We start from the raw sequence: 27,648 nt of genomic DNA on the forward strand, positions 1-27,648 counted from the left end.
GAGGAACGACCCAGGACCTCCAGGAGTTTGGTCCATTGCTCTCAAGAGTCTCTCCCAATGAATCACTTCACTGTAGATCAAAAGATATGGGCCATTCATTCTCAGGAGCCACGGCAGAAAACCTCCAAAGATGAGCCTGAGGTCAGAGAGGCCCTTTTATTGCTCTGCCAAAACACAAAAGGATTTTGTTGATAGCAACTGGTTGAATATTCATCCTCCCATACGTTTTACTTTTATGATAATTTGGTCGACGAGAACAGTACTTCCTTCATTTATCGCCAAACTCGAATTATTGTATGGAAGAGGAAATTTTTCGGCAATAGGAGTTGCAGCGCCCGAGTGTTGCATCCAAAGGGAATATACTGTTGGAATTATTTCGCTTTCGTAGCACGAATAGTGCTGGGAGTAGTGAGCAAACAATTCCAACCAGGAACAATATTTCACTTCCGTTCGATTTTGATACAAGTTTGACTTTTTTACTTGATTTTTCCAAATTAATCATTTTATATGCAATATTTGGAAAAATGATGTACTTACATCATTGAGAGAAACTACAGTTACACATTTTTATAACGTGTTGCCAAGTGGAATGTGAGTCATGACATACAAATCGATTTGGAGTATCTCTCGATGGAATTCACAGGGATGAAGCAAAGGAATCCACCAGCAAGCATTGGTAGACACACTCGAAATTCGTTGAGCATAATAGATCTACAGAGATAATCATGCAAATTCATGTCGAGTGATTCGACTCAATGAGAACGCCAAAAGCAAGAGATAACCAATTTGGTTCACTTCAATCTCTTGAGTGTACATGACCACGACAAGAGTTTCAATTCTCCTTCTCATCTCTCGTTCGTTCATTGTCGTTATGATCGTTGATTTGCCTCCAACATGGAGATAATAAGCATAACGTTGTCGGTTTCATGTGTTGTACACTTCTACATTTCACAATTTGTAATGATGTATTCAAATATCATTACAAGAGAGTTGTAAAATGCATGAAATAATGGTGTTGGCGGTAAAGTAATCTTTTCAAAGTGGTGGTTTTTTCTTGTTTGGGACGGTAATTTATTAATTTATCAAAACCTGAGTTAATTTTTGAATGTATGTAAATGGCCATGAAAAACAGCACAACGCATCATTTCGAACTTCATGATTCTACTCCGCATCTGACACACTATTGACCAAAAAGAATAATTGACAGTTGACATAAAATAAAAAGTATAAAACTACACCAAAGAAAACAAAGCTCAGCCCAAACACATTGAAAAAAAACAACCAATTCAAAGCAGACGACCTGGTCTAGTTCAGCTGAATTGAAGGCACACCTATATCTCCACACGACAACTAAAATGCCATCCACTACCAGAAGAATGAATTCCACTCATCCTCAACAACCAGCACTTGCTGTCAAAACCACCACACCTGCCAGCTGTCAACTCAATTTTGAAACCATGTCCTTTGAAGACATGATGTCTGCTGCTTCCCTCTACTCGGACAATTCTTTCTCCTTCGAAAGTTCCATTTACACTTCCTCAGCCACCACTCCAACCAATTCCAAAAAGAGAAAGATGGCTTCTCGTTCAAAGAATGTCTCCAACGAAGACGAATTCCCTGAAAACCACAACCGTGAACAAGAAACCAAACAACAAGAAGAAGAAGAGCTCTCTCTCGAAATTCCATCCACCAAGAAGAGCAAAATCGTTGAAAGTTACACAGCCAACATGTCACCAACCAAGAAACAAGTTCCACTCATTCGATTGAGCGAAAAGAAGACCCAAGAAAGTTTCCCAATGGATCCTTTGAAGGCTGACACTTCATCCATTTCTGCTCTCTCTCTCAATATGAAAGATTGTTTCTCACAAATTGAAAACATTATGAATGAGTTGAACAACGATGACATGTTTAGTTCGATGTGCGTTTCAGAAAGTATTTTCTCAAAGGCAGATATGGAACACGCTCTTTCACTTCTCAATCAATAATGAATGACATGACGACGACATGACGACACTCTCATTATTCCCTCTCCTCCCTAGTTCTTCTTCTCCTCTTCCTTCCTATTCTAGGTTTGAATCAAATGACCTGAATCAAACAATACTTGTCAAATATTGACAAACACCCCCACACTTGAATGTAAAATGTATATAAAATAAATTATGAATCAAAAGAAATCAACTCGATGTTGTTGCTCAATGTGTTTCGTGTTTCGATCGAACTCTCCAACCACTGACTTGACGACTCCAATAAACCACACAAAGTGTTCAATGCCGCAAAAAACACTTTCTGTGTTCTCTCTAGTTCAATAGGAGGTCTCATCGAGCTCACTAATGAAAATCCATGAAACAACTTGAGCACTATGAAAATGGATGAATAAAATGCAGTGAGAAAGAAATTCATGTTGTGTTGAACACCTTTGTATGAACTTGTAATGTCTTTTGAGGTGAAGGCGCCATGTTGTTTGAATTGTAAGTGAACTTGAATTTATACAACAATTACAAAAAAATGTCATCTTTCAGCAAAGGTGAAATCGTTGCCGATGAAGGAATGAAAGAGTGCATGGATCTGTTAGGAGATCATTTCGATCATGATGATATCTTTTCACACGAATGACTTTCTCTCATTCAAATTAAACACAAGAACAGGTTTTACCATTTATAGTTTTTCCTAATTTAAACCATCAATTATGACGATCGGTGGAATCAATTCGAATTTGACATTTCCTTGAAAGATCTTTGATGGTGTTCTAGCAATGACAGCTGGTCTCATTGTCGTCTTCATGTCAGTATTTGTTATACACTCTGCATGAGAGACTTCATAAATGTGACAGTCCTTAATAACATCTTCTGTTGACAACCCTTAATGAGAGTTTCAATGTGAATGAAACTTTTACAGTAAAACCATGATTTCCAAAAAGACCTCATGCAATAAATTCCAAGTGCATTATCCTTTTGATGAAACACACTTCCTTTTTAAACAAACACACTAACAACCATGGAAAAAATTATGAATTTTTCAAAAACAATCTTCAAAGGACGTGATGCATAAACAATTCCTTTGCCGGATTTAATTTTTTTCTAAAATGGCAAATGGAAGTTTCTTTCGCATGACTCATTTCCTTATTTGAGCTCGACGAATTTTTGCCAAAATGTTCGAAACGACTTGACTTTTAAGTGTCAAGGTGAAATTAATGCTTGTTTTGTGAAATTGTGAATTCCGAATGGTTATAAAAGGCTTGTTTGTTCTTTATTTTCTGCAAATTTTTTTCACCATTTAATTCCTGTTGGAGAAAAATATGTTCATGAATGATTTCGGATTGCTGTCTATGAATGGTTAAATTCAATGTTTATCCAAAATTGAATGAATACATACTATCAATATTACAAATGACCACCAGTTATTTATAAACTAATGTTTGGTTTTTCTATGAATCGCTGCCAGATGTCCAACAACTCATTCCTGTGTCACAGTGAAAACATGCATTGGTTTCTCAATAAAATCGATCTTTAGTGAAGTTATGACGAAGAATAGAAATTTAAGGGCTTTTTCATGAACGATTCATCACCAACACTTTTCCTCTTTTGTTGAAAACAGAGATATAAAAGTGCTTTCGACTTTTTGGAAATATGTTTTTGCAGCAGGAAGAGTGATGAGGAGGGGGAGAACTCCGAGAACACAATCACAATTGATCTTTAAATGTCCAAATCCTTTGAATTCAAAACCACCGGTTGCGAAGATGTTGATGAGAATGATTGCCATTTAAGAGCTTCATCATTTGACTAAATGCTCTAGAATCTTTTGAAAGAATATATCGAATCAAAAGGAACTGAGTCATGGTGATACTGGGAGATTTCCGAACGTATCATTTTTACTATCTTTTGATTTTTCACAATTCAAAAGGAAATCTTTGTGAATTGTCCATAATATCCAATGTTACTTCCTAATATGAGAGGATCAGAACCATAACGAAATGGGCACATGCAGATGACAATGTATTCATTGTTTTACAGATTTCCAGAAAGGTTTAGAAAAACTTTTTCTAAGGATTTGAGGCATTAAAAGATGTGAAAAAAGTTTCTGTAAATAAAAACGTAAGTTGGATTGTGTATCTACTCGTCGATAAAAACATGCTCCTTTCCATCAACGAGAGATTGAGAGAATCTCTGTGATTGGCGGTTAAAAGTAAAAAAGTTCAATGGGTGACCTAATATTTCACATTATGAGCTATATGTTTCAAATTTTTTATTTTTGAAGTTATTCGACTTGACAACTTCCATTCTCAACCTCTGAATTCCATATTTGTACAAAAGGTTTCACTTTTGCTCGAACACACAATGATTGCCCAAATCTGATCTGAAAAACATTTTAATATACATTGGTCATCTTCATCCAGGCAAAAACTTTTTCACGGCATTTTCTCCAATGAATTTTCACTCAACGACAAATTCGTAATTTTGCTCTACATTTAAATTATCAATTACCATTTTCGAACAAGACACCTGACAGGAAGAGATTCCAATAAATACTGAACAGCACCACAAGCTGAAAAGACTCAAAACAACGAAAAAAAATCGACCACAACAACCGCCACTCAACCACTAACCGCATTTACCGCCAAAAATGTTCTCCACCACACTCGCTGCCACAGAATCTTTTTCCTTACATACCTCGTTGAGCCTTTCTTCTGCTGCCATTCATGAGCAAGAAGGAACCACCTCCACGAATACGAATGGAAGAAAGAGAAAGGGATCTCCAACAAGTTTGGAAGAATTTACTCAAGATTTGATGAATCCAATGATCTCCTCTTCCTCGTCGGTATCTCATCTTCAACAAGAGAGAAAACCAATCAAGGCTTCTTCTTCTCCAAAGAGAACTCGAAGAACCTCTCCTTTAGTGGAATCTCCAAAACATTCTGGTTCCGTGATGATCAACAACTCGAATATGGACATGTCTTCCTCATCATCCAGTTCTTCCTCATCATCATCCACCGACTCTTCCTCAATAATTTCCATCCAAGAGAATATCCGAATGTGTTTACAAGAATTGAGCGGAATGGAAGAATTTGGTTTGTTTGTGGATGATGAGATGAAACAAGCTTTTGCTTTGTTGAATTGAACTTTCAAACCCATCTACTTCCTCTAAGTTATCCTTCCTTCCTGCCATCATCATCACCATCACCACCAGTACTACTAGGACTGCCTCTGTGTTATTCCCTTCCTTCTTCCTTTTCTCCTTTCTTCAAGAGCGATTGATGAATGTTTCATCATCACAATTTTGCAATTTTGAAAACCTTTCAACAATGAATGTTTATAAAAACGTGTTTAATTTATTTCAAGATGTCGCTTGATTTTCAAATCTTTTGTTCATTCTCAAAGACTGACAACTTGGTTCACTAGTTTCAACTTAATTTCCACTCTTCTGGTAAAGCATTGTGTCGATGGCCATTGACTTCGCTCACATGACAACAAGTCATCACTTCTCGTACATCGTTCAACGACACTCATCCGTTGTGACACAAAGAGGATACAATAACGAAAGCTCAACATGGTGGAAGAATGGTTCTTTGAACACATATTTGTGAGCTAATACACATTTTGAAACTTACATCCGATTCATGCGAGGAGAAAGAATGTCCAAAATTTCTCGCGCATGTCATCTCTCAATTAGAGTAAACAATCCCATCTATGCTAAAAAAATATGATCTTTTGGTATACTGATAACCAAATAAATGATTTCCTGATTAGTGGCATGTCATTGATTATCAATGAAAATCATGTCGCAAAGAAGAATGGATTGTTCATGGACATGCTTTGGTGCATTGATCCTATTCTTTATAAATTCATCAAGAATGACACCATTATGTGAAAGGATTTACAAATCACGATTAATAAAAATAGAAATTGGAAAGAAGGATATACATTTAACACAATTTGGATAAATATTGTCAGAATGGACATTGAAAATCTTGTGAAAGAGAATCTAAATGTGAATACAACGCTTTTGAATATTTACAATTTGATTCTCTTTCTTTACAATTCAAAGGTTAAAAGCTTGAGAAACAGAAAATGGCTTTAGTTTTAATCAAGATAGAATCATTCAAGATATTACAGTGAGGATTAACTTTGAAATGCATGACAGAAATTCCAATGAGAGGATTTTAGAAATTTCCTAATATAGAGATACTTTAATTGAACAATTTGTCTTTATAAATTGCATTTCTTTTTTTAAAATCAACTCAAAAAGCAAACTCTTTATTATTAAAAAATTGCGTTATTTATTACCATTAGTTAATCAAGCCAAGATATCCTCTCGTCAACAATTTTGAAAATTCTTTTGTTTAATTAATTTAATTTTCCAAATCAGAACACCACAAAGATCCCATCACCACCACCACCATCATCATGATGAATAGAAGATCACCCTGGAGGTGGCTGAAAAATCAGACCCTATCGAATCCAGCGCAGGAAATTATTCAAAGACAAGTGACAGTCCATGCGTCGCAAGCAAATTTTCACACCAACATGCACTCGGTCCGATCGATTTTTAATTCTTTACGACTTTCAAGTTTGCCTTCTCCCAAAAACTTTTACGGTATTGACGAACCAGTCACACTTTTGAATGCGAATCCTCATGCAAAACCATTAATGTTTCGAAGTGTTTTTTCGAACGCGTCCGACATTTCGAAACTTTCCACCAATGAAATTGCTGATGTGATGAAACACAACTTTGAAATGTTCGATCAAAGCAAAAATTACGAACAGCTTATCACATTGTGTTCGATTTGGATGAAGGCGTATCAGGTCGACAGTTTTCAAATTTTGGATCAATATTTGAGACAACAATTGGATTTGGATTGTCGTTTGGTTGCTCGTTTACCAAATTTGGGAGATACAAGAGAAAAGATTGTTCATCCACTGAAACGAAACGAATGTACTTCAGGTGCTGCACTTCAGTATATCGTCAATGTGGTACCAAGAGAAGAATTTGAAGATTTTCTTCTTTCTCAGCAAATGTCAGAGAAGGAAAATTATGACCGATTGTCACGTGCAGGATTTTCGGAGCAGATTTTAAGTCATGAAACTCAAAAGAAACCTTCTCCGCACGTTAAAGGATCCATGTTCGAAAAGTCGAATCAGAAAGAAAATGCTTTGGATGAAATGGAACTCTACACCACGTGTCGTGCGTTTCCCATGTTTCAAATTGTAGATTAGAGATGACATATGTGTGAACATTGTAAATATTTATCAATTTTTAATTATCCAATAAATATTCGATGCATTGAAATCATCATATATTTATTTACAATAACGGATCAACACGGTTCAAATGATGGGAACCCTAATCATTCTCCAAATCTTCTTTTTGGAAATGTCTTTTTAAATTCGAGAACAATCCACAAACATTTTTAAAAACCCTTTCTTTTGGGTGCACCTTTCTTAGGTCTAGAAGGAGAGGAAGATGTTTTCAATGTCATCTTTTCTGGTTTTTCTCTTCCTTCCAATTCTAATTGATCTTTACCCTTCTTGATTTGTTCAACGAGTTTCTTTTGCTCCTTGTAAGGATCTGAGGAGGGTTTGTTTTTTGGTAAATTTTCATAGGTTTGTTTTTTAGGTTCTTTTTGATTTTTTACAGAAGTTCCATATCCGTCAATGTGTGAAAAATCAGTGTTGCCAATATTAGTGCCTGTGGTTGACGTTGGTTTCTTTGTCGCTGGATAGAATTGAGAGGAAAGAAGAGTTGAGAAGGATCTGTGAGAATTGTTTAGAAGTTTGAGCTTTTGAAGAAGTGTGATCATGTTGATTTGAAGAGGATGTTTGGTTTGAATCTCGAGCTTGAGGTTGTTGATTTTTTTAAAGAGAGAAATGTTGTTGAGGTTGCTGGTTTCTAAAGATCATCTAAATTTGGAAAGTTGTTATAAATATCGATCAGGGATTAATTAAAGTCTAGTACATTGAATTCAAAATCCTGGATTATTTCATTTGGTTATCAACTTTCTTCATAATGTAGTCAATAAGTACGGATGAATATCTTTCAAGCATGTCAGAGACGTCAACTTGCGGTGGTGCCGTTGTTGTTGGACTTGAATTGCTTTCATTAAGCGGTAGTGAAAGCTGAGTTCCTGAGGATGCATACAAATTTTGAGGAGTTGAGAACACAAAATGTGAATGAGAACTTGATAAACGAGCACTTTGACTCATTCGGACATTCATTTGAGCAACCATCTTTTGGAAAGAATTAATCGCTTCCATAGCTCCATCAGAATTATTATATGAAAGTTCTTCCATTTCTTTGATAGTTTCTTCGAATGCACATGTCAATTTTGCAATATTGTTCTTAATCTTGGTCACTTTCGATGGTTCTGGTTTTTCTCTTGGAGTTTGTATTTGAACCATGTCAGATTGATCCATCAATTGTGAATGTGTTTCCGTTATATCAAAGGATAATTCTTTTTTCATGAGAGATGGTGAATTTTCAATGGTTGAATCATCAATTTTGTTTCCTAACTGTGGGCTTGCATGAGCTACCATTGGGAAAACAGGTACCTCGACAATACCAGCGCATTCTGTTTTTGTTTTACAATCTTTGGGTGAGCTTGAGGTGTCCTGTGACGTAACTGTGCTTCTTGATTGAGGGATTTCAACCTGTTTTTGCACCTCAGGTTGGTTATTCTTTGAAGCATCAGTTGTCTTCATGACTGATTCTGTTACAACCTCAGTTTCCAAATGTGTTGCTGTATAGGGTTCATGTTTGGATAAGAATTCTTTAAACTCGTTGAGCTTACGATCAATTTCCGCTTTCGTATTGACAGCTGGCTTTTCTTCAACAATAATCTCAATTTGTGAGTCTTCATGAGCATCTCGTAATTTCTTACAAATGGTATCGATGGAAAACCTCTCTGCAGATTCATCCACTGGTGGATTTTGCAACAAATTGTTTACAGCACGAGAGTTTTGATTGTTATCTTCCTCTTGCTTGTTCATCTTAAAGGATGAGGTAATGCTACTACGTAGGATAGATGGGATCGTCACCGGTTTGGCAAGATCATCTTCCATTTTTTTGGAAATCATTCGAGATACCTCACTTTCATCGTCACTTTCGTCGTCACTGTCACTCACTGCTTCCAAATCTCCTACCTGAATCGATTCACCATTATTGGGTATCATGCTCAAATTGTCAGCCAAAAGACTGATTTCATTCTTTTCTTCGGAAGGTTGATCCTGAACAAAGTCTGTGTGATCATTTTCAGCCACTTGAAAACTAGTATCAGAACTATTTTCAGATGAAGGAAACATGATAATGTTATCTTCATCATTCGAATCTTCACCATCGCTCAGATCTTCAATAAGGTTTTTGTGCTTGTCAAGAAGTGCGCCTTGATCTTGATGGAGCATTTCGTCAGAGTTCACAAGATCATCATCATTGCCGTCAGAAGGAGTAGGCACTCTCTTATTGGATATGAGAGACCGATCTACATCCTCAACATTAGCAATGAGTTTAAAGTTATCCTTCTCGACCACTCGTTCTGCCCATTTCGACAGCGGTTTATCTTCGTCATCCTTCTTGTCTGTAGGTTTTGGGGAAGCACTTGCACCCTTAGCCCATTGAGGTAGCAACGTGTCTCGTAAGATGGGCTGTGAAGATGGAGTGGCCTTATTGGAGTGTTGTTCATTCTCTTCATGTGGTTCTGAAGTGTCTTTTTGATCCAAATCAAAGAGCTGTTTGCTCAAAGACTTTACGAGTTCTGAAGATGGTAAACCTCTTGCAGATGGAGGTGGAGGAAGCTGTGAAAAAGCAATGGGTACGTTTTTGATATCATGATCGCTCGACTTGGGTGTAGGAGGTTGTGGTTGTTGAGAAGGTTGCATGTGATGAGCGGATGGAACTGGGCTGTTCATCATGGATGATGCTCGTTTTAGTTTTTCTAATTCATCCATTCTCTCCATCATTTGTTTGGTTAAATTAGTGCCAATGGACCAAATAAAAATGCAACCATCTGCCGATGTAGTAATTAATCTCTTGAGATCGTGCGTAAAAGATATTGAGGTGATAACATCAGCATGTCCTTTCACTCTAGAAATAAGCATTCTGCGATAGAAGGAATACACTCTCAAATGTTTGTCTGAAGCACTTGTGACAGCAATAATACCAGCAGGGCATAGTTTAACCTTCAATGGATCTGCATTATCAACTCCTGTCTTGACAGGTTTGTTGTCTTTTGTCTCGATATATTGTTTGCATTTTCCAGATTCAATATCATACACGTTAATTCTCTTTCCTTGTCCAGCTGTTACTGCCCATTTTCCAGTAATGTCAACATCCAAATCAAATACAGAAAAAGGTGATGGAGTTTGTTGATATCGTACAACTCGAACGCTCTTCTTACTAGCAACATCCTCAACCCTTCTGAATACCACAGATTTCTCTGCTCCAATACTGACTAGTTTGAGAACTTCACCGTCTTTTGTGGTAGTGGAGCTAAATTTAAGGGAAGTAACAGAGGAGCTATGGTCATCTAAGGTTTGTACAACATCCACATTTCTATGGCTCATTTTGTAAAGGTGAATCATACGGTCACGGCTGCCAGAGCCAAAAATGATATCTCCGTTTGGTAGTTGATGGCTGTCCAAGCATAGAACTTCAGACTCGTGTGCAAACTCCGTGTATATTGGGTCAAAATTGAACACATCATGGACTCTTACATGTCCTTGCTTGTCACCCGAAATAATTGCAGATCCATCTGGAGAAAAACTGATACTTCGAATACCACCGTCAGCATTCTTAACACTGGGAGGAATGTGCAACACAGCAAGAAGCTCCTTACAGAAGGCACTTTTGCCAGCAACCGAAGAACGAATATTCTCTTCTTGATCCGAGTCAATATTCCAAAATCTGATAGTATTATCAGAGGAGCAAGTGGCAAATGTCCCTGGTGGAAGACTTGATTTTGTATTGACAGGAAGAACATCAAGATCCCAAACACAGCCAGAGTGACTGATGAACGACCTATATTTGGATATTAAGGACAGATTCGAAATATCCCACACAAATAAACTCCTATCGTCATACATGACAGCAACCTTTTCACCGAAAATGCCGCAAGCAAGTGCACTTGGAGGTATGAAGTCCTCCGATACAGCAGGCTTGACATAGCTATTTGAATGATCAACAAAGAATGCAAGAATAGATTTAAATGGTTCAATCATCATGCTTGATCATTCATACGTACCTATTGTTGATATTATTGACACTTTTCATGGTAATGTGACTGGTGGATGGTGGTGGTTCGGGAAGGGTCTTCTTGAATTGCAGAGTTTTGGTTTCAAACAATCGAACCACTCCTTTCGCGCTTGCAGTGGCAATGTATTTATCGGAGACTGACATGGAGAAGGCTTTTTGGACTTTGGTGTTTACCCAGCTTTGTAGTTCCTTGCATTTTGGGTCTATTTTACAAAGAATTCCGTCTTCAGTAATTGCATACACTTCCGAGTGTTCATTCCTATCAAAAGAACATATTCAATATGGATCAAAAGAAAAATGTTGATGACAAACGACTAGTTCACAATCATCACGAAACTTACTTTCCTCTTGATTCAATACTAACAAAATTTGCTTGCTTCCACACATCGAGGTTACATAAAACTGATCGGACCGAGATGAGGGACGATTTTGCTGTTCTTGCATAGGACCAAAATCTCACGAAACCTTTTCCCACCGTTATGAAACCATTGTCATCATTAGGAGCCAAAGCAATATCGTTGGTTTCGTCCACATTTTTTGAAAATTTCAATTCTCCCTTTCCGACACTAGGTGATGATTGACCAGAGGCAGGAACAAGGTCCCAGATTTTCAATTCATTTTCAGCACCTAAACTTATGAGCATTTTGGAATCTTTGGAAAAACAAATTTGCTTAATCTCATGTTCGTGACCTTTTTCCTTACTCTTCACATCAAAAGTGATTTTTGGTTTTTCTAATGTCACATTCGTGTCATTATTGTTCTCCTTGTTGTTAATTGAAGGAGAAAATATTTGATGCAAATCCCAAACAGCAATGGATGGTTTGGGGCCTCTCTCACCGGCTGCTAAATATTGACCATCCTTTGAAAATGCAATGCAACTGAAGGGTTTGTTCGACGTTGGGTGCTCTAAATATTTCACTTGCTTACTTCTCTTAATGTTGTAAAGAACGACAAAGGTTCCTGCCAAATAGGCCACAATTTCAGAATTCATACTGTGACCTCCAATCATTAAAGGAAGGGCTCCCGACATTGGAATGGCTGAAGGGTGTAATTGGAATGAATGTTGATTATAGACAGTACTTCCGATAATTCGCTCTAATTTTAAACCTGATGCTCCTCCCTGGTGATGATGAATGTTATTGCCAATAGAACCCTTACTTCCTCCTTTGTTGATTTGACCCAATGGTGTCGGGATCATCTTTTTAGCAGCGACCCCAGGTGCCACTTTTTGACCCGAATTGTATTCGTGATTTTCTTGCATAGGAATCAATAAATTGTGATATTCAATTCAATAAATAATGAGTGAATGATGGGATGATGAAACAATAAATTATGGGAGTTGTATGTACAACGAAAAAAAGTGAGCACAATAAATCTAATTGATAGGTTCGTGATACCTCCGATGTAGGATGAGCCTTTTCAAACCTGTAATTAAGTTGGCGCTTTTTTTTGTATGACCTTTATAATGATTTGTCAATGACATCTTCAGGAGATTGATAAATCCCAACAACAACAACAAAACAGCTGTCGTGCAACAATGAACTGTCAATATTTACTAATTCACTTTATCAATTAACGAACGAATGGTTAACGACGAATTGCTCAATTTGATTCGTCAAAGACGTTTGGCGTTGTAAATTGTTCGGCTCCATAATTTAGAGGAAAAAAATGGCTGGAAACAAGAAGAAGGAACATCTCATGGAAGATGAGGACAGCGGTGATGCGGAAGATCAAATTGAAGACGAGGAAGAAATGGAAGAGAAAGATCACGATGAAGCTGACAAAATGATACTGCAAGATGATGATGATGAATCCTCATCGGAGAATCAAGATGATTCCGAAGCTTCCAGTCATATGAATGAAAACACTCGACCTAAAAAGAAGAAGAAAACTTATCACTCGTGTGTAGTGCTGCGTGATTTTAAAGGAGATTTGGAAAAGGCTGGTTCTTTTGGTAACATCTCTGACATGGGTGTTTCGTTGATATTATTATTTGCAGAGAAGGATACCACTTTTAATTTGGCACTCACTTGCAAATGGATATATTCTGTCTATTTGGAATTGAGATCTTATAGTTTAGATTTCATTCGTTTGGAATATCTCAATAGCAGATGTACTCAGTACAAATACTTGTCAAGTTTATTTAAACCATTGATATCCCCATCAATGACTTATAATGAACTGAAGAAAGAAATTGTTGGAAATGGGAGAGAAATAGTTAAAGGGATGGAAAATGTAATTGCCTTTGAACCAGTAGATATTATGCGTGATGATCCGTCATTAATTTTGCCCAACAAATTTTCACAAAGAAGAAACGTTCTAATCAATCTCTTTCAAGATTTTTCACAAGAAGATATCGAGGAAGGAACAGTCATTCGCAAAGACAGCCCTTTCCATAAGATGAATTTGTTGAGATGGAAGAATTTCGGTGTCAAAAATATGAATGAATTTAAAGTTAAGGTGGAAGAGAATTGCAGTGATATGATTCGGATTTTACTTGATTGTTTGTGGAGACATAACGCTTCCAATAAGGTAGGTTCAAACTCTGATACATGTAACAAACATCGCCTTTCGATATGGGCATGATGTTGTACAAATGATTAGGAACAATTCATTGTTGCTGGAGGTTTCGTTTTGAAATGCTTGAGAAAGGAGACCCGTTTTATTCGTGGGATAGTACTTCGGATGTAGACATTTTCTGCATTCAGAATGGTGAAACACCAGAAAAGTGTCACTTTTCATTGAGGAGAATTTTATTTGAATTTGAAAAGTTGGCAAAGAACGAAGGCCATGAATACGCTGTTGTGAAGAATAACGGTTGTTTGAACATTCATGGAAAAGAATCATCCAATATTGCACAATTCATTTTGAGACGTGTTGATACAATCGAGGAATTGATGACATTCTTTGACATTGATTGTTGTCGCTTCTGCTATGACGGTACTAATGTGTACACAGTGAGAGAAGGTATTAACAGTATTTCCACATTGCATAACTTTGTTTCCTTTGAACACAAAGGAAAAGGGATGTATACCAGTCGGGCCTACAAATATGGCAAACGCGGTTACACAACTTGGTTCACCAACACCCATCCTCTTGATCATTTCCATGATTGCTCAAAAAAGGTTGAGAGTATACAAGAAAAAATTGAGTCTGGTATAATTGACGAAAGTGAATGTTTATATGGAGAAGGAACTGACAGAGATGATTTAGAAGGACTTTACTCCATTTTCAACAACATAAGTTTGTCGTATAGACATATTGTGACTATTAGAAGGATTGGCGTCAAGAACTTCTTGGCAATTGGATGGGAGAGCTACTACTCTGGAATGTGGTTGGATGTTGATTTTGATGATTATGACTTAGAAAAAATTGAATATCCAGAAACTGAAGAGTTTGATGGCTTTGTAAGAAGAGTGACTAGTGAAGATATACACTACTTTTGTTTGAGTGTTAGAGAATTATATATGAACGATGCTAGTATTTTCTTTACAGATTACTATTTTGATTCACATTTGAGAGGTATGTATGCAGAACTTATTTGCAAATACGGGTTACTGTCATATGAATGGATCATTTAACCTTTTTGCAATCCTAATCATCACACTATCGAATGGCAATATTGGATCAACATTTCATAGGAAAATATAATTTTTGGAAATGTTATTGTTGTGGTTTTTATCGACATTCGAGCGACTTGGATCTTGATGATGATAATTCCAAGTTTAATATGTGCAGCACATGTAGAAGCTTTAATTCCAACATGAAAAAGTTGAAGAGAGATTTAACTGGCAAAGTTGCAATAGTGACAGGAGGGCGCATTAAAATCGGTTTCATGGTTACGAAAACTCTTTTGGAAAATGGGGCCACAGTCATTGTCACTACTCGATTTGTCCACGATGCTCACAAGAAATTTTCAGAATATTCTGACTATGAAGAATGGAAATCAAGATTATTCATCTACCCTTTGAACCTCAAAGATGGCGCGTCTATCATGTCATTCTGTGCTTATATTAGAAACAATTTTAAGCATGTGGATTATTTAATTAACAAGTAAGTATCAACACTTCTCAACTGTAACTAACATTGATTTTGTTATTTCCAATCATCAATACTTTTTACCAGTGCTGCTCAAACTGTTAGAAGACCCCTCAAATATTATGAAAACTTGCTTTCAAAAGAAAAGGAGTACTTGGATGAAAAGTATTTGGGTGATATCAAAGTTGACAACAAGGAAGACTCTGCGACATCATTTAATCATGGAAGTGAATCTTCTCAACTGGTCTTGAGAAATGACAATTCTAAAGTCGTAGTGTACAAGGACGAAAGAACCCTCAGGCAACATTGTTTAGATGTGACTGAAAAGTACAATCTTACTAAGGAGGATTTCGATTCAAATTTAGACAAAATGTTTCCACCTGGAGAAACTGACGAGTTTGGAGAGCAGCAGGATAATAGAACTCACCACTCATGGACATACAAGTTACCAGACGTAGACACTGTCGAATTGTTAGAGACTCAAATGATCAATAATATTGCTCCAACAATTCTTGTGGCTCAATTAATGGAAATTATGCAACCAAATGTTGACGAGAGTCATTGTACCTATGATATGGATGATTTATTGACCGGCAAACATTTGTCATATATTGTAAACGTGGTCTCTCATGAGGGTATCTTTAACGTGGAAGGTAAAACCGATTCTCACATCCATACAAACATGTCGAAAGCAGCATTGAACATGCTCACACGAAGTGCTGCTTCCTATTATGCCAAGAAGGGCATATTGATGAATTCAGCTGACACCGGATGGATATCATCGGCTATTGAGACCTTTATGGAACCTCCATTGAACATCAGTGACGGTGCTTATCGAATCCTGCATCCGATTCTTACTGCCTCTCTGGATTATGGAAAGTTGTACAAGAATTACCATGAAATTAAATGGTAATTTAGTGGCCACATCCTGCTGTCTTCGAAAAAAGAATCCTTCTTTAATGTTTTTCAAAGACTTGTTCATCATGATATTTAGATTTTTGTTTTTTCAACAAGTCAGATTTTGAACTTGATGATGAACGAGAAAGTTCACAAATTGAGTATTTAGAAACTTTGTGCGCCATTTCGTGTACGACCTGAAATCAAAAAAATACCTGACATCAAAGCCGCATACAACATTTTCCAAAATATCTCTCTCAAGATTATTGGATAGTGTCCTCTATCGTGACGAAAAACAAGATTCATCATGACCCAAGTAATTCAAAGTTATGAATTGCTACTTCAAAAGTTGGTGAGCAATCATATCGGAAGTGATTCCTCTTCTTCCTCAACGACTCTAGATTCCGTTGATTTGCAATTACTGTATCAAGATTCCTATCCAACAAATATTCATGTTCCAGTATTTTCCGACCTCTCTTCTTTGGAGAGAAATTGCTTTGTTTTTTCTCAGTCCATTCTTTCGGGAGGACAAATTAAGTATTATGAACAACAACTATTGAATTATCTTCAAGCAAGTTTAAGGTCGGAGGAAAACCTTCAAATTGATGGAATATATGAAAGGACGTGTGATGCAGGGCGGACCTCTCATCTCTATTTTTCAACTGCTTGCCGAAATAATGTAAAGCTGAACAAAAAAACCGAATTGTTGCAAGGGTGGACAGGAGAAGTTTTCAATTTGGAGCGAGTCTTGTTCAGTAAGGATATTTTGATAAACAAAGAAGAACGTTTGAAGGTAAGAGATATTTTAAAATATTTAAATCAGTGAAATTGAATTTGTGAATGACATCTCTTGCAGTTTACGGTCAAAACATTTCTCTCCATATGCAAAGCTTTGAGTGAACTGCACTCATGTAATATTAGTCACAACAGTATCCTACCAAAGAATGTTCTAGTGCTTGCGAATGATCTGCAACAAATCCTTAATGCAGAGATTATTCTACAAATACCAAGTTTTGGTCTTGAAACTATTAGAGACACTTTAAACGACGAACATGTCACATATTTTTCAAGACAAGCATTTGAGAATGACAATGAACCATTCTCCACATCTAATGACATTCACATGCTAGGAACAATGATTCTTGGTGTACTGTTTAAGGAGGAAATTGATCCAAAGTTACTCGATATCGACGATTGGAAGAATGAAATGCAAAATATTAAAGACAGAGTATATAGAGCGTTAAACCCTGAAGGTTTGCACAGTGACTCAATTGACGTTCAATTGGAAGTGGTCTTGAAGAAGATTCTAAATATTGCCTTAGATTGTTTGTCTCCTCATGAACAAGACAGGCCAAGCATTTCTGATGTGTTACAGATTTTTACAATCTGTCAAGAAAAATTGTCTGATCATGACAATGAACGAGCTGAGTTAATGCCTTCAAGAAAACCCAAACCACAAGTAGCCACCAAAGCCAACATTGTTGTTCCAGCAATTGATTACAATGATGATATTAACACAAGAACAAGATCAGACTCCATCAATTCTGAGACATCAGGACGAAAATCTAGATCGTGGAAAGCAATCATCAAACCTTTCACGAATTTATTTGTTAAGAAAACAAAAAAAGACGTAGAAGAAGGAGAGAAAAAGAAAGTACAATACGAAATCTTGAACAGACTTAGCGATGGAGCTTCGGCAGTGGTACTTTTGGCCACCAATAAGGAAAACAACGAAGTTTGTGTGATGAAAAAATACAAAGACGGTGCCTTCAGAGATTACGAAAGAGAAGTCGAGTGTTTAAAGTTGTTCCAACATCGAAGTGTTGTCAAAATGTTGGATCATTATTCATACGAAGAAATTGACGATGCCTCCAAAAAGAAGATGCAGTCACACGTTGTCATTCTTGAATACTGTAAATTTGGCGATATGTTCACTCAGCAAATAAGTTTTGTGAGCACTAAAGGCAAGAAAGTCAAGTACATGAGACCGCTCAAATATTTGAAGACGTGTATTGATTTATTGGAAGCTTTAGAATGTGTTCACATGAAAGGTTATGTTCATAGCGATATTAAGCCCCAAAATATATTAATTTCCCATGAAGGTGTTAGGTTAGCAGATTTTGGTTTTTCTGTCAAACAAGGACAAGCAATATTGGGAGGAACTTTGCGATATCTACCCCCCGAGCACCATGAAGGACAACCCTCACATGCCGGAATTGATGTGTACAGCATGTTTTATTCACTTTTTGAAATTTTAAGCAAAAAGAAGGTCAACTTTCAAGTTTCTTCTTCTTCAGAGGATGATTTTGTGAGAATATGGCAAGAAAATCTAAAGACCAATCCTTATTTCACATTATTCAACACGAAAGGGAAATCGCTCAACGCCAGCGCACACTACGCTCATCCACTCGTAGAATTATTTGAAAAATGTCTCGACCCTAATCCTGCAATGCGACCTTGCACAGCGGAAGCCCTCGAAGTCATGAAACACATCCACCGAACGCATGCCGCAATACTCATTCAAAAAACCATGCGAGGACATTTGACACGAAAAAGATTCAAGAGTGTTCATGAAAAGTAAGGACCATGGATAATGACCTTTTGTAGCTCATCTTAAAAGTATTTGCGTCGTTTCATTACTGTGAATGAAATACACTTGGCGAAAAGAAGTTGTGCACATTGATGTACCTTTCGTGTGTGTATGCTCTACAGGCGATGTAGTAGTAGAATAAAGTCCGTATTCTTTTGATTTTCGAGTGTTCTCGAATGCATTCACAGCTGAAAGAATTCTTTTCATTCAGGAAATGAATTCGAATGTTCGACTCTTTTTAAAAAATGTCCGAACCGATCAACGTTGAATCTTCACCACCGCCGCTCACTTCCATTCATATTCATCATGCAACACCGAGACGAAGGCTTTCAAAATTCGGACAACTCATGCTCATGCAAGAACAACCGGATGAGCCTCTCGTAGTGGGTGGATTGGTTCTTCTCGGAAGGACTTCTTTGGGAAGCCTCAACCATGATGATAGGAATGATTGCAAGTTCAATCGGAAAGCCTTTGAAGAACGACTCTCGGAAAGATTATTGGCTCGTTTTGTACGTTTCAGAAGTTTGGTGGTGAGTGAATGTGAATACATCGATGTTGGTGTGGAGAATGTATGCATGGAAAATCATGTCAAGTATTGCAAATTGAGTGAAGAAAAGTTTCAACGAATGAGTGAAGATGAAATCTTGAGTGAAATGCTAAGTGAGATATTTACGACACCGTTTGTTCCTGTCCGATACGTGACAGGCTCGAAAATGCCTCTTTGGCAATGTTATGTCATTGAGAACTATTCAAGGGGAATTGTCTTGTTTTTTAAGATTCATCACTGGATTGGAGATGGAACCTTGTTGCAGAAAATAATTGTCGGCGATTTGTTGGACAATGAAGAACAAGTAACCAATTTTCTGTTAAACAAATACGACAAAATGTTACAAGGAAGTCACAATAATTGGAACTCTGCTCTAAGTATCATTCATAATGTAGAGATAGTCATATCTAGGAACGTACCATTCGTAGGAAAACTTCTGGCATTGGTGGTCGGATTTTTATTGAAGTTTCTTGCGTTTTTTTCAACCTTGTTACTTGTATTATATTTAGGAATTAGTGGCGATAGTGATACCATGTTTAAGCCATCTTCAAAGAATCCAAAAGTTGGAAAAGTATCTTGTTCTTTTATTTGGTTCAATGAATCCAACGAGAAGCATGATGCAGACATGACCCATGAAACCGACAAATATTTCACAGTTGAAGAATTTAAGCGAGTGGCTCTATTATTAAGCCAAAACAATTCCAACACAGGAAAAGTCAATGACCTATTTCTGACCATATTCAGTGGCGTCATTGATCGATACAGGTTGAAAATGAGCTCAGATCGTGAACCTCGGAATAATCTTTCCAGAGAGTACATTCTGAAATCGTGTACCTCTCGTTTGGGAATGGGTGTGAACATTCGAACGAGCAAGTCCAGAGAAGAAGCTGGCAATATTGTGGGAGTGTTGTTTGGAACATTGCCTTTCGATATTCACTTAAAACTTCGAGAACGTTTTTCGATCATTCACAAGTATATGAATTTAGCCAAATTCTTGCCACAACCTTATTTCAACAGATATTTATTATGGTTAGCCACTGCCTTATTACCCAAATCCTTAGCCGTGTCACTACTCAATTGGGGAGCATCCTCTTCTACTTTCACCATTTCTAATGTTCAAGGACTTCATTCTCCTGAAGACGAAATATCATTCAAGTTGCTTGGTCATGACTTGATTCAGGGAGTTGGATTCATTCCTCTCGTTAAACCCATTGGAGTGAATAGCACATTGATGTCTTTTAATGGACGAGTTGGTATTTCAGTTGTGTGTGACAAGGGTATTATTCCAAATGCTCATGAAGTGACAGACTGTATTCGAGAAGAATATCTTGCTATTAGAAAAGAACTGGGTATATGATTTCAATCATATTCATCATGCGTTTAATTTTATAGAACACATGCTACTTGAATATGATTCTCTGGCCAGTCTCCATTGCCCAAATAAATAATACCTTTAGCAAACCATCTTAAACCATGATTAACATGTATGTCCTTTGTGGGATGAACAAAAGTATTTCTCACAATCATCGCAATAACTTCTACATTTCTCACTGTCACACACACAACACTCACAACCATCCAATTGTTTAACACATTCGCTACAAAAATTATTTTTACAACGTGCACACTCATCTCCAGCACAATAAAAACAAACATGGCCGCAGAAAGAGACACAAACTGAGCAATGGTACTCATGACACTGTTTACATTTAAAATATTTGCTAATATCATCAGATTTGCCACAATTGACACAATTGACCGGAGTGTCAACAAGGTCCGGAGTATCAATAGCGTCACCCTTCTTAGTATACAACTGTCGATTACATTTGTCAAAAATAAACAAATCCTGATTCTTTTGGGTTTGGGTGGGAAAAGTACCATCGGAATTCATAACAACGTACTCAGTAAGACCCCAAGTATAATCAAAACCCAATTTCTTCAACAGTTCATACGGAACAGAGAAAACTGCCAATTTTTCTCTGTAATCTTTTTCTGATTCGTGTTCGTGTGCATGTGATGTTTTGAAAAGGTTCGCCTCATATCCCAGTTTCTTCAATCCAGCAATAATCAAATCGCATCTTTTGGTACCAAATTGTTCTGTTTTTCCAACTTTAGCAACCATGAAGCCCGAACATGGTCTGTATGCATTATTTGTTTCTGTATGAACTTCTAGGCTCGAAATTTTAATAATATACAATTTTGGTTCGATAGCTTTGGCTGATATTGATGACTTGTTTTCACGTAATATCTCGTTCAAATCGTCAATCAATCCAACGACATTATCTAAACCGTATTGTCGTACAACATCTCTCAAAGTAACGTTTTCACTAACAGATAGTTGACCAAGCCGGTCACACAATTCACCTTCAGAGCTCGAGCTATTGTGTACACAATGTTATTCCGAGCAAAGATTCCGAAAAGATCCATACCTGTCATGATCATCGGAACTGTCAGACATTTCGACTAATTTTTTTGGACTAATTTTAGTTTCTGAATGATCAAGTGGAAGTGCATAATGGATTTTGAATTTAGACGAGAATTTGAAAAACGAAAAAAGGTGACTCATGGTGTTGCCTTTTTCTCAAACGGTTATCCAATGACTGTGGATATTGAGTTTGAACATGATGGTATTAGCACTGAATTTGGAAAAGAGGATATTGTAAATAGATATGAAGAAACAAATATTTAATTTTGACGATGGATACGCTTTTGTGTTTTCCAAATCACAAAAACCTGTCCTGATTGGTGTAGTGATGTGAAATCAACGAAAACAAGAGTAGAATTTCGTGATCTGAAATTTTTGAAGAGTGTCTAGTTGTTGAAAACAAAACCACAGAAGCTAGACTTGAAATACTTTGCCAGTATTGTTTTTTTTGGTTGAAGCAGTTTGTTGACATTTCATGTGTGGATGAAGATGACAAGAACGAAGAAAATATGCTGTGTTCTGCCACATTCATGGACTCTAATGACTGGGAAGATGACATCGAAGAGGATGAAGAGAGTGAAAAAGATAAGGGGGAGGAAAAGGATAGAGAGGATAAAGAGAGTGATAAGGATGAAGAGGATGATGAGGGTGATAAGGACAATGAAGAAGAAGAGGACGAGGACGATCAGGATGAATAGCCACAGTTGTTAAAATAAATTAGTTCAATATTTATTTCTCCAGTTATCAGTAGAACTGGAATTCTTATTTTTGAGAATCCACAAAGTCTAACATCTTGCTCATGGCTTGTTTTGCCTCTGGGAAATAGTATTCGAAAAATGGATGACAATGAATCATCATATTGTCAGCAATCACCTGCACAGATGGATGTTTGATATCCTTCAAAATTTGAATAAAAGCCTCATTGTCTTTGGTTACTTCCTCATCCTTGGAATAAATAATTAAAAGATTGGTTTCATGAATTCTCTTGTTGACATTCTTCCATGTAACAAGTGGAGATTCCTCTTCTTTGAAAAGTCTTTGCATTATCGAAATCATTCGATCGGTGCTCATCAAAGTATTTCTAGCATTCATGCTACTAGTGCCCAATTTCAATGTTAAATCATAAGGACCACCAACCAAAACTGCAGCTTTAGGCATTGGAAGATTCTCCACAGCAGCTCTTCTCAAAAACTCTGCTGAAAGAGAAGCACCAAATGAACTTCCAACCAGCACAATATCCTCCGCATTAAACTTTTTCAATAGCCACTGATAAGCTTGAATGACATCATCCGTCTGTTCACTCAATTTTGTTGCAAATTCATTCTTCTTGTGTTTTTCCTCTTCCGTTAAAGCCATCAATCGATATCCCACCGAGAGAATATGAGTCAATGAACTATTAAATCTCGTTTGCATATGCTCAACAATACTTCCGAGTTCAAGTCCTCCAGGTTTACCAGCAAAGCCTCCTCCACCATGAATCAAGAACAAAACTTTTCCTCTTTTATCCTTTCCAAAGTATTGATCCAAATAGAAACGATCTCTCAGATGAACAAACATTGAATTTCTAATTTCAGGAATTGATTGAAAACTCAAAGAATTATGATAGGAAACGGGAGGAGCCAATGATATCATACCCTCTCTCATGGCAACGTCCGATTCAAGTTTTCTTCCAGCATTAAACCGAACAAAATTATAGAAAGTTTGAGCCTCTAATGAAACTTCTTTCCAATCCGGAGTGGTAATTCCCATCATGGTACTTTGTGGGTTTCCGATACTCATTCCTAAATATTTATTTCTCAACAAGACGGCATTGAAAATGGTTCTAATGACGAATACCTGAGTGGAATATTTAGTGTTGTAATTAATAACGAGTCCAACTGCCAACAAGGCAGCAAGGATGAAAAAGAGAGAACGCATTCTCAGAATATGCGTGAGGTGTGTGTGGATATTTTTTTATTGATTTCAATTTTTTTTTAATAATTTAATAATTTAATAATTTTGTTTTGATTGTGGAACAGAGCTTTCATGATCACCACCAGCACCACTACCAGAGACATAAGGGACTCCATTGCCAGATCAAAATTCTTCGAAAGATCGGTTTGAAAATGAAAGAATGGTTCGATGAAAAGTGTCGTCTGATCATGAAATTTGATTGCATTTTGCAAATTTGAATGAATACTTGAAACAGCCATTTCACACACATGCTAATTATTATTTGAATGGATGGGAATCTTGAATTTGTTGTGTAATTTTTTCGCTTAATAGTTTCACACTTGAAGTCACTTCTTGAGCGCTCGTTCCAAATATTTGTTCTGAAACTTTCATTTGAATAGGTGAAGTGAGATTTATACTTGTTTGAGGATCATTGGTGGACGAAGCAGATCCTTGTTGTCTTATTTGACTGGTAGATTTGTGTTCCATAAATTCCTGAAAGTTCATAATGTTACTATTGAAAAAGTAATCAACGTGTTCAATGAGAGATTTGACAATACTTTGTGCTGATTTGTAGCTCTGTAAAATTCTGTGGGTTCAGTATATAAAATGACATGTGACGAATACGAATTATGGTTAAAATGAATATTCGTGTCACATGTGAGAAATAATAATAATAATAATGTTGAATAATATTAAATTTTTTCATAATTGTCTAAAAAAACATACTCGCTTTGTGATAATGGTTCTTGACTCTCCAGAAAAGGATGTGACACGAGAAGTGGATCTTTCTGTTTACTGTCTGGAGCTCTCAAAATATTTGGAGAAAAGACAATTGCCAAATTTTCTATATTCATTCGATTCTTTTCACTGTTTTTTGCTAATTCACTTAAAAATAAACATAATTGTTGCAATATTCTAATAAATGAAAATATCATTACATAAATGTTCAATAACCAAATATAAAATAACCAAATATGAATAACCAAATATTAAATATTCAATTGGATATTTCCATCCATGGAGTTCATTGTTCATATATTGAATGAAAGCAAAATATATCAATAATCTCACACCACCTACATTTGATTCGTTGGTGGCAAATAAGCCAACAGCTTTTTCAAACATTCCAATCTCGAGCAGAAATCTGGAATTGAATCTGCAATCATGAACATGTCATAACACTCAAAGCTGATCAACGGATTTGGTAATTCCCTAAAATACATCTTCACCAACGATGCCACATTATGAATATTTTCAATTTCACTCAACTCAATAGCTTCTCCTGAGTTTAATTTTGATTTTAATTTTAAAACGTCTCCGGCATGACCGGAAATTCGAAAAAGGCCTTCAATGTCTTTGGCATGTTTTAATATAAAGTCCATTGCTTGAATGATGAATTCTGGAAGAGTATCGTGATCGAGAGGTTCTCCGAAGTGGACTTTGACGAGATAGGATTTTGAGGAGGATTTTTTAAGTGACGATGATGAAGCTTGTGTGACTTCTTTCTGCTGTTCTTTTTTAGGCATTTTTTTAAAGTGTGACAGGTGGCATCCATTCCACCAATATTTCTTACCATGCGCTTCTCCATTGATTCAACAATAATTACAAATATTAAGGCTTAAAATTCATTCCATCATTATTCTTCATATTTTTGTATTCTCATCTTCGCGATTCAATCAAATTGAAAAAACTAATTTGTGTTTTCAAAAAAAAATATCCTCGAGCTTTTCGTTTTTTCCGTTTGACCAACAATTTTCCATCATCATCTTATCGGAGGTATAATTCTTCTTTTCATCATCCCACTGCTGACGGCACTCTAACAGTTAGAAGCACCAACTATTTTGATTGATTCAAAAGCTCAATACATTCTTTGCTAATTATTCTTTTTCAAACTCTCCGTGATGGATTCAACAACACCAACCTTATCGTCCTCCTCCTCATCTCTATCCTCCGATCCTGTGGTGTTTGCTAAAGTGGTTTCACCACCACCACCACAAGCAACCATAACTCCTCCATCCTTCCAATCAGCAGAGCAAGAATTTTCCAACACCTTTGACCTTATTTTGGGTACTTCTCTCATAGCTTCCTTCTCATTATATCGAGTGTTTAATTTTCTCTTTCGAGCTGTGGGTTATCAAATCATATTAGAGCCTACTGAAGTGGAGAAGAGTAAAGCTCCGACGAATCATGTAGAAGGATTTTCAAAATTATATCGGATTGAAGGACTCGGTGGATTCTTCAGAGGCTTTGTTGCACGAATGTTTAAGAAGTGGACTCATTCCTATGTGCTTCGTAATGTATTGGTTTCATTGGATTTGAGAAGAGAATTTCTCGTTGCAAAACGTGGAGATTTAGCCACACAGAGAAGTATTCCGACCTATCAATTAATTTATCATGGAGCCTCATTGGTTACAGACATCTTTTCGTATCCTTTTGATACAGTGTTTGTGAGAATGCAAGCTCCTCGCTCACATCGGCTGTCTCATCCCGAGTTGAGAGATCCAAATGGTTCCATTGAGTGCATGAATCGCATTATTAGAAGAGAAGGTTTTCGTGCCTTATATCGTGGATGGTATTTGAAAATTCTTCAAAGAATTATAAGAGTTACCACATTGGTTGGCTCGTACCGTTCGATGAAGTTCTTCTTTGGATTATTCGGATTAGGAGATGAAGGTGTAACAGAGGGATCTGACCAAACAGAAGAAATATTGGATTCTTTCATGTTTATTGTGGCTGAATTATTCTCGAGATTTACTGTTCAACCATTGAAAATGTTGAGACGTCGATTACAATATGGTGTCTTGTCTGAGGACAAAAAGACTGTTGAAAGACTGAATATTATTTCATGTGCTCAAGAAATTTATGAGAAAGAGGGATGGTTTGGTTTTTATAAGGGAACTTTTTGGCAATATTCACTAGGTGCATTGCTCTCGTTGAAGCAAAAAATTAGCATCTAGTTTGTGACAACCTGGGATAAGAATAAAACGTGTTGGCCACTTCTTGTGAGATCGAATATTGATCGAAAATTTCATAATTTACCATTTTTACTGAGGTGATCGAATTGTTACTCTTAATTTACAACATAGAGGTGTGATATTGTGGAACAAGGAGGTTGTAATGTTTCAATTCTTCATGATAGACCACACGAATCTTTTTGAGACCGTGGTGTCGTCGGTGTTGAGAGACACCTCCCCTCACAAATTGTGCGGGCAGAACCTTAATCTTAGATTTTACCACCATCGATGACGGATCATCCCAATTTCCATCCTCCAACATGTTTACATAATACACGTCCAATTGTACATTTAGCAAATTAGCCAATGCATTTAGGCAGCAATAATCAGCCCATTCCTTGTCTTGTCTCAATTCTCCCAGGTAATCCTCAATAGTTTCTTGAAAAGGTTTTAAAAATATTAAATCTCGTACTTTGATTCCTCCATCTTGTGACACTGGCGTGTCTAAATTATTTTCAATCCAATCCACACATTTTTGCCTTATTTGGGTGTGATACTCTTCACTTTGAGCAAGTGCCAAAGAAATACAATTAAATAAACAATTTCCATTTGCTGTGGCGTGAATGAGCCTTAAATGTTTTCGAGCCAATAGCTCCGAGAGAAGTTCTTTTTTGCGATTCTTGTGTGACGATCTTGAATCTTCTTGTTGTTGGTGTGATTTTTTGACAGGTTGAGGTGAGGAAGGAGTTGTTGCTTTGTTATGTGTTGTGGCTCCTTCTTCCACTGCGTGAAGGTGGCTTGCCTTTTTCATGGGTGGCTCTTCTTCCGAAGGAATGCTATTCCGATGATGAAAATTGTGAGTTTTAGGTGATGATGTGTATTCAAAATCCATCTTATTTTCCTCATTATCACTTGGAGAGGTAACTCGAATGAACCTTATTCGGGGATGCCTTACGGAAGCATCTTGATGATGATGAATCATTGAAGCGTGTGAAGAGGGTGAAGAGGGTGAAGAGGAGGAGGA

The 27,648-nt window shown here is 36.8% G+C and overlaps 14 protein-coding genes across 14 annotated transcripts; 8 read left to right on the top strand and 6 right to left on the bottom strand.

The window, feature by feature from the left end:
* Positions 1–1,355: 1,355 nt before the first annotated feature.
* FDP41_009121 (uncharacterized protein) lies at positions 1,356–1,985 on the top strand (the record flags this gene model as incomplete). Its single annotated transcript, XM_044713048.1, has 1 exon — positions 1,356–1,985. The coding sequence occupies one exon, from the start codon at positions 1,356–1,358 to the stop codon at positions 1,983–1,985; it is 630 nt and encodes a 209-aa protein (XP_044557586.1).
* A 2,635-nt stretch (positions 1,986–4,620) lies between these two features.
* FDP41_009122 (uncharacterized protein) lies at positions 4,621–5,115 on the top strand (the record flags this gene model as incomplete). The annotated part of the gene is made up of 1 exon (XM_044713049.1): positions 4,621–5,115. One exon carries the CDS (start codon positions 4,621–4,623, stop codon positions 5,113–5,115), a length of 495 nt encoding a protein of 164 aa, XP_044557587.1.
* Positions 5,116–6,521: 1,406 nt separating this feature from the next.
* Positions 6,522–7,211, top strand: FDP41_009123 (uncharacterized protein; the record flags this gene model as incomplete). Its single annotated transcript, XM_044713050.1, has 1 exon — positions 6,522–7,211. The coding sequence occupies one exon, from the start codon at positions 6,522–6,524 to the stop codon at positions 7,209–7,211; it is 690 nt and encodes a 229-aa protein (XP_044557588.1).
* A 194-nt stretch (positions 7,212–7,405) lies between these two features.
* Positions 7,406–7,795, bottom strand: FDP41_009124 (uncharacterized protein; the record flags this gene model as incomplete). The annotated part of the gene is made up of 1 exon (XM_044713051.1): positions 7,406–7,795. One exon carries the CDS (start codon positions 7,793–7,795, stop codon positions 7,406–7,408), a length of 390 nt encoding a protein of 129 aa, XP_044557589.1.
* Positions 7,796–7,970: 175 nt separating this feature from the next.
* FDP41_009125 (uncharacterized protein) lies at positions 7,971–12,499 on the bottom strand (the record flags this gene model as incomplete). Its single annotated transcript, XM_044713052.1, has 3 exons — positions 7,971–11,151; positions 11,228–11,497; positions 11,580–12,499. 3 exons carry the CDS (start codon positions 12,497–12,499, stop codon positions 7,971–7,973), a joined length of 4,371 nt encoding a protein of 1,456 aa, XP_044557590.1.
* A 407-nt stretch (positions 12,500–12,906) lies between these two features.
* On the top strand, positions 12,907–16,189 carry FDP41_009126 (uncharacterized protein; the record flags this gene model as incomplete). Its single annotated transcript, XM_044713053.1, has 5 exons — positions 12,907–13,770; positions 13,843–13,864; positions 13,930–14,760; positions 14,880–15,291; positions 15,364–16,189. The coding sequence occupies 5 exons, from the start codon at positions 12,907–12,909 to the stop codon at positions 16,187–16,189; spliced, it is 2,955 nt and encodes a 984-aa protein (XP_044557591.1).
* A 291-nt stretch (positions 16,190–16,480) lies between these two features.
* Positions 16,481–18,754, top strand: FDP41_009127 (uncharacterized protein; the record flags this gene model as incomplete). Its single annotated transcript, XM_044713054.1, has 2 exons — positions 16,481–16,966; positions 17,030–18,754. The coding sequence occupies 2 exons, from the start codon at positions 16,481–16,483 to the stop codon at positions 18,752–18,754; spliced, it is 2,211 nt and encodes a 736-aa protein (XP_044557592.1).
* Positions 18,755–19,008: 254 nt separating this feature from the next.
* On the top strand, positions 19,009–20,667 carry FDP41_009128 (uncharacterized protein; the record flags this gene model as incomplete). Its single annotated transcript, XM_044713055.1, has 1 exon — positions 19,009–20,667. The coding sequence occupies one exon, from the start codon at positions 19,009–19,011 to the stop codon at positions 20,665–20,667; it is 1,659 nt and encodes a 552-aa protein (XP_044557593.1).
* Positions 20,668–20,696: 29 nt separating this feature from the next.
* FDP41_009129 (uncharacterized protein) lies at positions 20,697–21,768 on the bottom strand (the record flags this gene model as incomplete). The annotated part of the gene is made up of 3 exons (XM_044713056.1): positions 20,697–21,009; positions 21,212–21,688; positions 21,740–21,768. The coding sequence occupies 3 exons, from the start codon at positions 21,766–21,768 to the stop codon at positions 20,697–20,699; spliced, it is 819 nt and encodes a 272-aa protein (XP_044557594.1).
* A 57-nt stretch (positions 21,769–21,825) lies between these two features.
* On the top strand, positions 21,826–22,433 carry FDP41_009130 (uncharacterized protein; the record flags this gene model as incomplete). The annotated part of the gene is made up of 2 exons (XM_044713058.1): positions 21,826–21,969; positions 22,194–22,433. The coding sequence occupies 2 exons, from the start codon at positions 21,826–21,828 to the stop codon at positions 22,431–22,433; spliced, it is 384 nt and encodes a 127-aa protein (XP_044557595.1).
* A 64-nt stretch (positions 22,434–22,497) lies between these two features.
* On the bottom strand, positions 22,498–23,652 carry FDP41_009131 (uncharacterized protein; the record flags this gene model as incomplete). Its single annotated transcript, XM_044713059.1, has 1 exon — positions 22,498–23,652. The coding sequence occupies one exon, from the start codon at positions 23,650–23,652 to the stop codon at positions 22,498–22,500; it is 1,155 nt and encodes a 384-aa protein (XP_044557596.1).
* Positions 23,653–23,946: 294 nt separating this feature from the next.
* FDP41_009132 (uncharacterized protein) lies at positions 23,947–25,196 on the bottom strand (the record flags this gene model as incomplete). Its single annotated transcript, XM_044713060.1, has 3 exons — positions 23,947–24,256; positions 24,397–24,585; positions 24,751–25,196. 3 exons carry the CDS (start codon positions 25,194–25,196, stop codon positions 23,947–23,949), a joined length of 945 nt encoding a protein of 314 aa, XP_044557597.1.
* A 375-nt stretch (positions 25,197–25,571) lies between these two features.
* FDP41_009133 (uncharacterized protein) lies at positions 25,572–26,627 on the top strand (the record flags this gene model as incomplete). The annotated part of the gene is made up of 1 exon (XM_044713061.1): positions 25,572–26,627. One exon carries the CDS (start codon positions 25,572–25,574, stop codon positions 26,625–26,627), a length of 1,056 nt encoding a protein of 351 aa, XP_044557598.1.
* Positions 26,628–26,745: 118 nt separating this feature from the next.
* On the bottom strand, positions 26,746–27,606 carry FDP41_009134 (uncharacterized protein; the record flags this gene model as incomplete). The annotated part of the gene is made up of 1 exon (XM_044713062.1): positions 26,746–27,606. The coding sequence occupies one exon, from the start codon at positions 27,604–27,606 to the stop codon at positions 26,746–26,748; it is 861 nt and encodes a 286-aa protein (XP_044557599.1).
* Positions 27,607–27,648: the final 42 nt, after the last annotated feature.

This window comes from Naegleria fowleri (assembly GCF_008403515.1).
Source record: "Naegleria fowleri strain ATCC 30894 chromosome Unknown tig66, whole genome shotgun sequence".
Classification (NCBI taxonomy): Eukaryota; Heterolobosea; class Eutetramitea; order Acrasida; family Naegleriidae; genus Naegleria; species Naegleria fowleri.